This window comes from Chrysemys picta, chromosome 4 (genome assembly GCF_011386835.1).
Source record: "Chrysemys picta bellii isolate R12L10 chromosome 4, ASM1138683v2, whole genome shotgun sequence".
NCBI lineage: Eukaryota > Metazoa > Chordata > Testudines > Emydidae > Chrysemys > Chrysemys picta.
Genome location: NC_088794.1, coordinates 124,446,238 through 124,459,399, shown reverse-complemented (window position 1 = coordinate 124,459,399; position 13,162 = coordinate 124,446,238). Strand labels below are relative to the sequence as shown.

General features: G+C 41.3%; 1 protein-coding gene across 11 annotated transcripts in view; it reads left to right on the top strand.

Annotated features, from left to right (window-relative positions):
• The window catches only part of TTC7B (tetratricopeptide repeat domain 7B), a 326,149-nt gene that overhangs the window by 110,224 nt on the left and 202,763 nt on the right, over positions 1-13,162 (top strand). For all 11 annotated transcript variants that reach the window (XR_010601134.1, XR_010601135.1, XM_042858600.2 and 8 more), the window contains 2 exons: positions 925-1,003; positions 4,325-4,497. Coding sequence is in view for 9 of the 11 variants with exons in the window: in XM_042858600.2 (XP_042714534.2) it covers positions 925-1,003; positions 4,325-4,497 (252 nt within the window). In the remaining 2 variants the exon portion in view is untranslated. The remainder of the gene's footprint in view (positions 1-924; positions 1,004-4,324; positions 4,498-13,162) is intronic.

The window sequence follows — 13,162 nt, the reverse complement described above, 5'->3', positions numbered from 1 at the left end:
GCTAGAGGCTGCAGAACTCAGCTGGCTGGGTCAGTAAATGCTGACCCAGTCTTTCACCAGCTCATTTGGAAGTCAAGCTGTGTTGTAATAAATGGGTTGTTAATATCATAAAAAAATCTTAATATATTGAAAACAGGGAAAATAGTGGAGAGAACTGTCCAAATGATGAGAGAAGAGAAACATTTATAAGTTAGTTGGCATGCGTACAGAATATTATATTTCCAGACTGTTTTGGGGAAAAGTTTGGATTAAGAATACTGCTACTCTGCATGTATATAGTGCTTTTCATCTCATGTTTTCACGTCTCTTGTCAAAAATGATGTAAGTATTAAGTGGAAGAAGTTGAGACACAAAGAAATTAAACGAGTTGTACAAGGTCACACTGGAAGCCATTTGCAGAGTCAAAAATGGAACTCTGATTTCCTGCCTCCCAGTCTTCTGTTCTAACCGTACAGCTTGGTCTCCTATGTCTATATTTTTGTATATAAAAGGAGTTGGAAAATTGTACTATTTTGTGAGTTAAACAAAGGAAGAGAAGCTACTGAAATTAAATGGATTTTTCCAAGTATTAGTGTTTGAAGATTTGTGTAGTATATCAGTTTTGCTTTTAAATAATGATTTAAATCAGTTTTCCCTCTCATGTCCCTTCTATCGTACAATATCCTTAATTTTCTTACTCTCTCGAGCTACCTATTATTTTTGCAAAGTTATGTTTTTTTATTTGGTTCTTTGCTGTGACCCACAGTGACAGGGCTACCTGCCAAATGAGTTTTTTTTTTGTAGCTAATGAATGAGATATTACAGCAGGAAAAAATGTGCTTGTATGGGTTTGACTAACAACTACAACAACAGAAAAACTGTATATAAAATACTACTAAGCACTGGACGGGAATACTGTCAAATTCTGTGTGTATGTGTGTACAGGAACCTGACAAGAGGAGTTGGTAGATTTAGAGAGATTCTAAGAGCTGTTGAAACAAGAACTACACAAAATCTAAGAATGGTAAGTTTTACAAACGTACATTGACTGCTTAAAATCTAAATGTTGTATAAATGATAAACATACATTTATTACAGAGGGAAACAAATCAGATTACAGCACAGTAGTCTATTAGTTACTAAAACGTATACAACTTTGCTTGCAAAATTTGGGGTTAAAATAATTAGTAAAAACAGAAGAGACTGTTTGATCAGCCGTCTTTCTTCCCCTCCCTCTATTCATCTGACTTATCTTCTTTCCTTCTTTATCTGGTTGTTGTGTAAAATTAATTAGGCTTGGAACCATGATCAATATCTAATGAACATTACTGTATTTCAGCTCCGCAGAGGCATCGTTTCATCACTCTTAGGGTTCTGCACTGTCTGTTTTTGTTTTTCCAGATTACTGACTTTGAGTTCCATTTTCATGTAAATTACCTCTTTCTTCACTCCCATAAAACTTTTTAAAAAAAGAGAAGCCATAAAGGAGATTCATATCCATATCCATATAAAGTAAACATTCACTAAACAAGTGTTAACAAGTATAAATCAAAAGTTTTCAGATAAGAATAAGGGATATACAACATTCATTACAACACATTTTGTCTTTTGTTATTCTGAACCATTTCTACAGACGTCCTAGACAAGAGTTCTAGTATGGTCTCTCCAAAACTTTCAAAACACCATTAGAAAATCAGTTGATCAGTTAGCCTTTTTTAATGAGATTTCAAAAACCACATTTTTCATAAATGGTGAAATATTAGACAATTAAAGGGGGCCAGTATTATTCTATGTACAGAGTGTAAATAGAACAATAAGAAATGGAAGGTAGGTTTCTTACATTACAAGGATCAAAAAATGAAAGATGTCACTCAGACAGTGACACTTCTGGCTCAGTTGCTAACCATCTGAGGTTGTCCCGTTTCTATAGCAGTCCACTTCTAAGACTCTAAAAGTCAGAATTTTTTAACACTGTCATCCATAGAGGTCATTTGTAGCTAACACACACGTATAAAGCATTTAGAAAGGGATTAAGCTGATAGTTTTGGATCTGACAATCTTTTTTTATTTTAAGCTGGAGAAATAGAAATATACAGTACCTAGAACATTTTGGCCAAAAAATAAACCTTTTTTATGTTCTCTGTCTCTTATGAACTATTTCACTGATGTTCACTTGTACTTGTTTGGAGGTAGATTTTCATGTTAATATTTGTTTGTGAGTTTCTTTAAAGATCAGAGAGAATAGAATTTTTAACAATTTTTAATAGTTTTGTGGTACGTAGGAAGACAAACGAGAATCTGTAGTTTGGGGAGGGGGGGTTAAACAAATTTATTCTTCAAATGTTTTATTTTCAGTCTACATAGAAATTACCAGGGGAAGAAATTAGTCATCTTTTTGAAGTAAAATATAAATAACATAATGAAAGCTATTGCAAAGAGAGTTCATTAAAGGCCATTTTGTTGAGCTCTTTAAAAATAACAATGGGATTAAAAATCTTTCGTCTACATATTGTGGTGATGATGCAATTTGAGTTATATTTTTATAGATAGTAAAAGCCCACTGAGATTTTATTTGGGGGAAGAATATAGGAAGTAATTTCCTTGCATGGTGATCATAATATACTATCAGATTCCTTCTTTTACTGAAGCTCTGTTATAGTGTTTAGGATTTCTGGGGCAGGGGAGATGGGGACTCAAGATAAACATCTGATTCAAAGCTTGCAGTGTTTGTTGCTAGTGCTGCTGTCAAAATTCAAGGGTAACAACACTATATTCCCTCTCCATGGGCCTTCAAGGGCACTCAAGCTTTCAGGATCCCAGCCATTACTTCTGGGTGGAGACTCTTTCCCTCCTGACCAGGGGTTATAAGGCTGCACCGCCCCTTGCCTTACACTGTGATATCTCCAGCAAGTCAGTCTGCCTGAAGGCCAGCACCTAGGCTGTGCTTTCTCTCCAAGGGCTCTGAGCAATATATTGCCAGCAGTTAGAAGTTAGAACACTGTTCCTTCTCAGCAGAGTGTATTTATTCTTAGGATAAAGCATCACAGAGGAAATACTTAAACAATACAAATTCTTTCACTCTACTGAATGTACCAGAAATTGCTCATCTTCCACAAGGGGAGTCTCGTAGACCAATATCTCTTCAGTAAAGGTTGGGATCTCCCTTGGACAGTCTTGTCCATTTTCTCACTCAAAACGAAGCCCCCTGTCAGTTTAAACTCAGGCTTTATATATCCTAAATTCTGTTTTTGTCTCTTGGTCTCAGAAAACCCAGTCTGAACCAGTATATGAAACCACCCCAGCGGGTGGTGCTTAATTGTTCACTATCCCAGGGGTAATTGCCCCCTAATATTTTTAGTTCTTGTAGGAGCTGTAGTAACTGTCCCCCACAGAGCAGAATAGAATCATACGTAAACCATAAATTTAATACAGTGGTCCCCAAAGATATTGCATGCGATATCTGTCACAGCTATTATTTGTATTGTGGCAGCAACGAGAGAGGCCGCAGCCAGGGTTGAGGCTGCATTGTGGTAGGCACCATTTGAGCACATAGGGAAACGTTGTCCCATCACAAAGAATTTACAGTCTAAGGCCCTGATACTCATACATACGAATAATCAAATAGAGTTTAATGGAAGACTTGCATATGTAAAACTACGTTGTGCATACACATTTGTAGAAGAGGACATAGAGAACAGAAAGAAAAGGGCAACGGTGGTAGATAATCTGTGTAACAACTTGTTCCTATGTGCACAGTTTGATGGCAAAATTATTGATATCATACAAAGGAACTAAAATTTCAGGTCCTGTGAACCAAAACATGTAATTTTAATAGAAAATTACATTTTTACTGGGTTTGAATTGATGAAGTTAAGGATTCAAATTAAGCCTTCATGGCAGTAATGACTGTAATGTAGAATAACAGAAAACACACCTGAATTTAAGTGATTTTTAGGTATGTTAACATATTTTGATATGTTTCCTCAAATATCTGGGATTTACCCATTAAAGTTCTGTCAAACAGTTTTGAAAGCTTTTTGTTGCAGTCTTCTATAGAAGCAAACTGGACATTGTGCCTTTCATTCCTGGTGTGCAGGGCATTCTGAGTTTTTCAGGCCAATGGAAAAATATGTGGTGGTCATGTCATCTGTTTGTTCATTTTTTGCATGAAGTGAAGAAATAAAGGAAGATGGGAATTCTCAATAATGAATAGACTGAGAATAGAAACCTTTTTGACCAAAATCATATTGAACGTGACTAGTCCTCATTTGACAAAATCCCAGTTTTTGAAGACTTCCTGTTCAGCATTTCTAGGATAAAATATGTTTCTGTTTTTCTTTCACAGACAATAGCCAGGCAGTTAGCTGAAATTTTGTTACGAGGTATGTGTGAACAGAGTTACTGGAATCCACTGGAAGACCCTCCTCACCAGTCACCTCTTGATGATCCACTTCGGAAAGGCTCAAATACTAAAAATTACGCACTCAGCAGAAGACCTCGGGTGTACACTGGAGAAAAGTATGGAATGAGTTCTTCATATCACTACTGGTTCTCTAATTATGATTGTTCTATCCAGTAAATATCTTATTTATATTATTGACAAGGAAAGAGGCATTTCAAAAACAATAAGTGCACAGTCCTGTCTTATACTGTTGAGGAGAAAGTTAGGAGATCCCCTTTCCTCAGAAAGCAGAAGAGTAGAACCTTTTCCTAATGCTGCAGAGCCCACTATAGGAAGTGAGCCTGACTATCCAGCGAGCCAGCATATCTGTCAGGGCCGGGCCATGGGCAGCGAGTGTGCACTGGTCAGTTACCAAGTTGCGGTCAGGTGATGGGTAGTGAAGTTGAGATTGAGCCAAGTCAGGATCAGGCACTGAGTTGCAAGCAGGAGGGAAGTAGTGGTGACAGGGTCGAGCGTGGTCTGGATACCAATAAGAGAGAGTCAGGTTCCAGGAAGTGAGTGCCTGAGTTGGAGTTTCACAGTAAGGCGAGGTCTGGAGCAGAGGCACGCGTGTGGTCTGCATCATTGCTCAGACAGCTCCCTGTAATGGGTTCTTGGTTTATATACCAGGATGGGCCAATCAGTGTACTACAGGGGTGAGGTGCCACTCAAGCCCCACTGGGCCGTACTTCCTGTAGTGTCTAGCTTCACAGGCTCCACCACCAGCCCCCTGGCCTGAGCTCTGATGGCGATATGGAAGTGACAGTGGCCAAGAACCTTCCTGGTTTTAGTCCTAAGGTCCTCATTTATCAGAGGAGTGGAGGTTTATGGGTTCAGTTTAACTAGTGCACATGCTGTGGTCAGTAGCACACGTTAGCTGGGGTACATCGGTGATCACAGTGAGCCTGGCAGTGTGTCTTCCCCCCCACCTTGAGCTATTTTGTCATGCACCACTCCACTGCTCTTGACATCTGTAGTTTGAGCAACTCCCTTGGGAAAGGCAGGATTTCTCTCTGGATGATTTGAAACTACACAATTGCTATTTGCTCCTTTTTAGAAACAAAAAATTGAAGATATGGAGGCAGGATTATGTGTTTTTGTCATACAAACTGGATAACAAGTAAATCCCTTTAGATATTAAAGCTGTACAATTTTTGTGCTGTTTCTAGACCTCTATATTCTGTAGCACTAGAGAAAGCAATGATAGAGAAAGCAATAGGGAGATTCATTATGTCTCAGTGACAGATTTGAAAAACATTTGTAGCACTTTGCACAGGGAGTATATTTCCCAAGGCAGCTGCCTCTTAATCCTCTTAAGCCAACCCTGGCATTTCTTTGCTGTGTCAGCTCGTTGTTGAGTTTGCTTTTCTTCCATTTAGTAAGGCAGGTGGTATGGTATTACATGGCTCTCTGTGCTGATTTGCGTTTAGCTTTGATTTCTCCCCCTCTTCACCCCCGAAAACCCCCCACCTTCACTGTTTGAAGTACATGATTTCCACTTCCTCATGTCTCACTCCTTCTGTCCTGATCACAGCTAGTAATGTAATGAATGTGGGTAACTATTTTCTCTTCAAAGGTAACAGTTCTTCAAGTAGTGTCCCTATGGGTGCTCCACTTTACTTCAGGAGTGCACATGCCCCAGGCACCTTTGATTGGAGATTTTAGGTAGCAGCTCCAGTTTGGCCTGCGCATGCATTCCAGACCTCCTTGTGCCCTATACTTAGGACATATAGACCTGCATGGGGGAGCCACTCTCAGTTCCTTCTCAACCGCCCTATAGCCTGACACAGAGCATTTGGTGTACCCCTTTTTAGCAGTAGCTAGCCGTCAGCCCTTTGGGTCGTCTAGGTCTAGTTTAGTTTTAATTTAGTTTACTTTCGTTTTTTATTTAGTTTAGTTGTATAATTACTTCATTTATTTTCTTGGGTTTATTTGGTTACATACCTCTTTCCTCTGGCTTCCCTTCTTGAGGGGTTCTCCCTCGGGGGGTTTTGGATAATAAGTAAATCCCTTTGGGTATTAAAGTAGGGGTCAGCTACTTACCAGCATAGAGACACCTCCTGATGCCTTCACCAAGAGTGAGGTTCTTAAGGTGAGGCAATCTCGTGTTCCCTCTCATTCGATCTGGTATGAACAGCATTAGATACCACTGCTTCTACTTTTGTGATTTCCCCCTCATTGACCATACTGGAACGCGTGGGTTGCTTGTAGTCAAGAACTTTCAAGAGCTCCCAACTATTCACATGGGGATCATCCTGGAAGACAGTCTCTGCTCCATCTCTCCCTCCTCAAGTGGGAATCTTTTGAGGAGCAGGAGGTTACAGCTGATAAGGAGGTAACAACAGAAACTAATGTCTCCTCACCTTCACCATGTGAGGCTGTGCTGCCTCCCTCACCTTCTTATGCAGATGATTTTAAATAGCTTCAAGAACTTAATAAATGGATTGACAATTCACTCCAACCCCCCCTGGAGGAGGTCCAAGACGCTCACCACATGACAACTTTTGGTTGAATGGCCTTGCTGGTGAACAAGGCTCTGATTGAATCCACCAGACAGTCTGTCAGATTCCTGCCATGATACTGCTTACATGCAGACTAGCTGACAAAGTGTTACATCCCAGCAAAACAATGAGTTTTTATGTACACATCTTCCGCCTAATTCTTTGTTTGTGGAAGCCATCAACAAGCATGGCAAATAACACCTTATGATATGGGCTAAAAGTGCTTGGACCTCTTTGGTTGTAAGAGCTACTTCGTGACGCTGTGATTTAAGGTTATGAATTGCCCAGCTCTGATGGTAAAGTATAATTACATCAACTACAGCAAATATAATGCTTTTATTGAACATCTCCCTCTCGAACCACGGGAAAAATTTCAGGCCATCACAGGGGAAGGACAAGATGCAGCCAACACTGCAGCCTGCTCTATTTCCACTGCTGTTATCATGTGTCAAGCATCTTGGCTGCAACTATCAGGATTTCCCAGGGGGATCCAATATACTGTAGAATACCTTCTTTTTGACAGATTTATGCTCTTCGGTGAGTCCACAGATGAATCCTTGCACACTTTGAAGAATTTAAGGGCTGTACTCCGGTCTCTTGGGATCTACACATCTGTGAACAAAAGAAAATTTAGTGGATCACAGTTGGTTCAGAGATCCCGCCAGGCCCAATTTCCTGTTTTCCATAAGTCTGCCAAGCCACCCAAAAAGAGACCAAGAAATCAGAAAGAGAGGCCGCCTACCATATCCACTACTACCACCCAGCCCTCCTCCTCATTGAAACAGCAATTTTGATGGTTCAGTTGAGGGTGCAGAAGATCCCCTTTATCGGCATCTTCAACTGCATCAGTCTACCCACCCTTTGGAGACCATCTCTTCTGCTTTTGACCTTCATGGGAGCAGATAGTAGCCAACAAATGGATTTTGGAAGGTATAACATTGAGTTACTCCAGCCATTTTATCTCTATTCCTCCATCCCACCCTCCTTTCCCGTTCCTTCTCAGGGACCCATCTCACAGACAGCAATTGCTGAGACAGGAATTCCTCTCCCTCCTGTGCACAGGAGCCATAGAATCAGTTCTGGTCCAGCATAGAGGGAAGTGATTCTGTTCCAAGTATTTTCTGATCCCCAGAAGAAATGGAGGATGGAGACCAATTTTATATCTCAGATACTGTCACTTTTGTAAAAATGCAAGCGTTCAGGGTAGTAACTCTTGTAGCTATAATTCCATCATTAGATTCCAGGGATTGATTTGTGGCACTGAACATTTAGGCCGTTTCCTTTTAATTGCGATACATTCCTCTCAGAACAGGCGCCTTCATTTTATGGTTGGCCAGGATGACTTCCGGTACCAAGTGCTCTTGAAAGTCCTTGTAGTGATGGCCACTCACCTAGGTCGAATGGGAATAATCATCTCCCCCCACCTCGATGATTGGCTCCTTAAGGGCTAGTCATACAGTGGGGTTTTCTTTGCAGTAAAGATAGCTGTGTCCCTGTTCCACAAGTAGGGACTACAACTCAATAGTGAAAAGTCCCTTTTGACTCCAGTTCAGCAGAGAGACTTTATATGGGTTTCTCTGCATGCCAACATGTCCAGAACTTAGCTTCCAGCTCACTGGTTTATGGGACTGACAAACCTTATTTCCAAGATTCATATAAGTCCTTGGATGTCTGCAAGAAATCCTCTGTTAGGCCACATTGCAGCTTACACTTTTGTAACACGTGCCAAGTTACATCTTCATTGCTTCCAGGGATAGCTCAGAACAGGCTACATTTTGAGCACACACAGTCTTGCTACACTGGTGTCTGGTCCTGGTCAGGAGCTAGACTCACTCAATTGGTGGAAGGACCCATACAAAGTTTGTGAAGGAGTTCCCTTCCACTACTATAACTAGAACTTCAGAAGCATCCTTTGTGGGATGGGGAGCACACCTCAGAGGACACACCAGTCAATGCAAATGGTCCTCTCAGGAGTCCCTTCTCCACATCAACCTCCTGGAAATAAGGGAAGTCAGCAATGCCTGTATCCACTTCCTTCACTTAATCAGGGGTCAGTCCATCAAAGTCATGACAGACAATGTAGTCTGTATGTTCTACATAAATCTTCAAGATGGGGGGTAAGATCCTTTCCCTCCGATTTGTGCCAAAGCACTAAAGCTATGGAACTGGTGTATAGCCAATCACATCCTCATCTCAACCTCTTGCATTCCAGGCACTCAAAACATGATAGCTGATGATTTAAGCAGGCACTTCTCCCAAGATTACAAGTGAGAGCTGGATACTCTGATTCTCAGATATATTCTCCTGTCCTGGGATTTCTAGAAGTGGAACTTTTTTGCCACTGTCATCAACAAAGGGCAAAAAATTCTGCTCGAAGGGTCTTCTCTCCCTCAATGTTGTTAGCAGGGCCATCCCTAGGGGTGTGTGGGGCCCGGGACATAGGCACCGAGTTTCTATCTGCCGGGGGTGCTCCACCCAGGTCCTGCCCTGACTCCATCCCTTCCCCCAAGGCCCCATCCCCACCTCTTCCCACCCACCCCCGCCTCTTCCCCGCCCAGTTCCATCCCCTCCCCAAGTGAACTGCACCCTTGCTTCTCTCCCCTCCCTTCCAGCACCTCCAGACGCAGCGAAACAGCTGATTGGTGTTAGGCGCTGGGAGGGAGAGGGAGGCTCTGATCAGTGGAGCCCGCTAGCGGGCAGGAGGCTCTGTGGGGGGGGAGGTTGATAGGGGGGCTCCTCCTTGCCCTGCCCATCCCCCATCTTACCTCCCTGCCTGCCTCCTCACAAAGCGCTAGGCCCCCAAAAGCGCGAGGCCCATGGCAGTCACCCCGATTTGCCATATCCTAGGGATGGCTCTTATTGTTAGTATTCCAGAAGTTGAACAAGATCAAGCAAGACAGAGCTAAAGGTATTCTAATTGCATCATCTTGGCCGAGACAAGTATGGTTTCCTTACCTGATTCACCTCACCTCTTGCCTGCTTTTGCAACTTCTGATCATTTCCCCACCTGCTATCTCAGGAGTTCAGTTGAGTCTCCATTCCAACCTGAGCATTCCTCATCTCAGAGCTTCTCTCCTCAGTGGTTCTTGGGGATAGAAGTTTCCTGCTCAACAGAAGTAGACAAGGTCCTATTAAACATCAGAAAGATTTCCAGTAGGAACATTTATTTGCAGTAGTGAAAGAGATTTTACCATTGGCATATCTAGCTACAGGTCTCACCTGTCCATTCCTCCCTCTCTGCTGTTCTGGATTACCTGTTGGATTTAAAAAAAGTCAGATCTGTCTATAAATTCTGTCAAAGTTCATTTAGCAGGTATTACGATCTTCCATTCTTCTGTATGGGGATTCTCAGTGTTTGCCCATCCAACAACATCCAGATTCATTAAGGGGTTAGTTAACCTTTTTTCACAGATTAGAGACCTCACTTCTGTTTGGGATTTGAATTTGGTCCCCATTTGTATAATGAAACCTCTCTCTGAGCACTAGCCTACTGTTCTTTGCTACACTTGTCAATGAAGAACGCCTTTTTGATGGCCATCACTTCTTCCCAAAGATCTGGAGACTTTAATAGTAAATCCCCCCTTTACAGCTTTTTTTCAAAAAAAGTATTTATGGTCCCTTCCCAAGTTTCTGCCTATAGAGTATGCTCTGATTTCCATGTTAACCAGTTCATCCACCTTCCAGGTTGTTTTTTTTGTTTTGTTTTGTTTTGTTTTTTTCTGAAGCCACACCAGACCTACTTTGCGCTTGGATGTTAGAAGAAATAGGTAACAATGGAGATTGTGGTGAGGTCACAGTACCAACTGCAAAATATCAGTCAGTGCTTTCCCAGTCTTAATACAGATGAATGATATGTGAATTCTTTAGAATGCCTGTATTCTCATTATTCATTTCTCGGTGCAAAGTTAAATCCTCTGACTACTTGTCCTTTCTTTCTTTGGAGAGACTTCTATGTCTGTTACAAAATTACATAGGTAGTGCTCCTCTTTCAAAAAGACATTATTTTAAAAACAGTGAGGTCTGAGTGCAAGGCTAGAAGTCAAATTCCTGAGTTCTTATAATCCTGTGTCTGACTGATTCCCTCCATGGTCTTGGATATCTTTCCCTAATATTCTGCGTGAGGAAGTTTTAAGAATATCTCTTTGACACTGGTTTACTAATTCTCCCAAGTAATAATTCTGATGACTCCTTAGATCCACGCAATTCTTTCCTAGAAAGAGCTTCTGTTCCCTTCTTCACTGCTAAAACTTATTCACTAGGGGATTAATGTGTTCCATAATTTGTCTCCTTTTTAAGCATTGGGTTGAGAGTTATCTTCTATGATAGACCATTTGCTGATGGACTCTGACTCGGCTCTACCCTCAAGTTCTGAGCAGCAAATGCAATTTTTTTTCACAAATGTCAGACTTATTGACTGGACTTCACAGTATATATACACTGTCATTTGAAGTACAGTCAACCTCCAACTGCTTATTAGACTTAAGATAGTGTTTTGTGCTCTATCTCATATTCAGACATAATTTATTAACTTTACAAGTTAAAAGGATTTAAAGCATAACCAAATCTAAATCTGGTACCAGGCTTTGGTTTTCCAGCTTGTGTCCTAAAAGAGGTCTCTGTTCCCATAAAGTATTAAGTTCCACACTACATAGACGCAGTATATCATGAAAATGCAATTTGCAGCTTATTATATTGTGAAAATGACTAGACTGTAAGGTCAGGTGGACAATTTAGACTACAAGGGAGTAAAAAAGGTTTTGCTGTGTTCTAGCAAAATCAAAAATGAATAGCTTCTAACAAGGTTAGTGTGTACTAGTATCTTTAAACATCATCTCCTGGTGGTAAAAGACCAATTAAAATAGTCTGATTGCTTGCAACTTATTATCCATGAAGTGAAGTCTGAAATTTAGCTTGTTAAAAGGATATTTTTGTTCAGAAGAGAGGTAATCACACAAACTCTTCCAGAAACTAATAAAGCATATATGAAAATTTGTCATTTTAAGATGACTGTCCACTTGCAAATAATGTCAGTTATCTGATAGACCCGTGAAAATTTCCTAGACACAGTATGATAGAGACAAGGTGGATGTGAGAGATATCTTTTATTGGACCAACTTCTTTTGGTGAGAGATACAAGCTTTCAAGCCACACAGAGCACTTCCTCAGGTCTGAGAAGTTACTGCCAGTGTCACAGCAAAATGCAAAGTGGAACAGATTGTTTAGCATAAGTAGTGAGCCATATTATAAGGGACCATTCACGGTAGAGTGGCCTGTTAACACCTAATCAGTTACAGGACAAAAAGAGGGGTTAGTGGGTTACAGATAATTTTAATAAGCCATAAATCCAGTGTCTCTGTTCAGTCCATGATTTTTAGTGTCTATTATAGCAATGGATTTAAGTTCCCAGGCTCGTCTTTGAAAGTCTTGTGCAGGTTTCCTTTGAGGATGAGGACTGATAGGTCAGATATAGCATGATCCCTTTGTGAAAAATGTTCAGCCACAGGTGATAGGGTGTTTTTGTCTCCTACGTGAGTTCATTTGAGAGCATAGTGATTGTCTGGTGTCACCCACATAATTGTTGTTGGGACATTTAGTGCACTGGATGAGGTACACCACATGTTGTAATAGGCATGGGTAGAATCCATGGATTTTGAAAAGTGTGTTGCAGGGGATGTTGATTGTTGGAGCAGTGGAGATAGGTCTGCAGGTTTTGCATCTGTTGTTCTGGCAGGTTCTGGTCTTGCTTTGAGTTGGTGTGTCCTGGTCTGTGGTGAGCTTGCTTCTGATGATGAGCTTGGAGAGATTAGGGGGTTGTTTAAAGGCCAGTTGTGGGGGTTCAGGAAAGATTTCTTTCAAGGTGGGGTCCCCATTGAGTATGGGTTGTAGTTTGATGATACCCCCTGTCGGTTCCAGTGTGGGATGGTAGCTGACAACTAAGGGTGTGCGGTCGGACAGAGTTTTATTTCTGTATTGAAGCAGGTTCTCTTGGGATTTCTGGGTGGCCCATTCCATGATGTGATAAACTTCTGTGGTGGATGTCCTTGTTTGGTGAAGGTGGTTTTGTGTGTGCTAAGGTGTATATCCCGGACTTTCTCCTCAGAGTAATTTCTGTGGTATCTGAATGCCTGGCAGTAGATAACAGATTTCCTGGTGTGTTTGGGGTGGTTACTGTATCTCTGAAGGTAGGCATGGTGATCTGTGGGTTTCTTGTATATGGTTGTCTGTAATGTTACATTGTTGA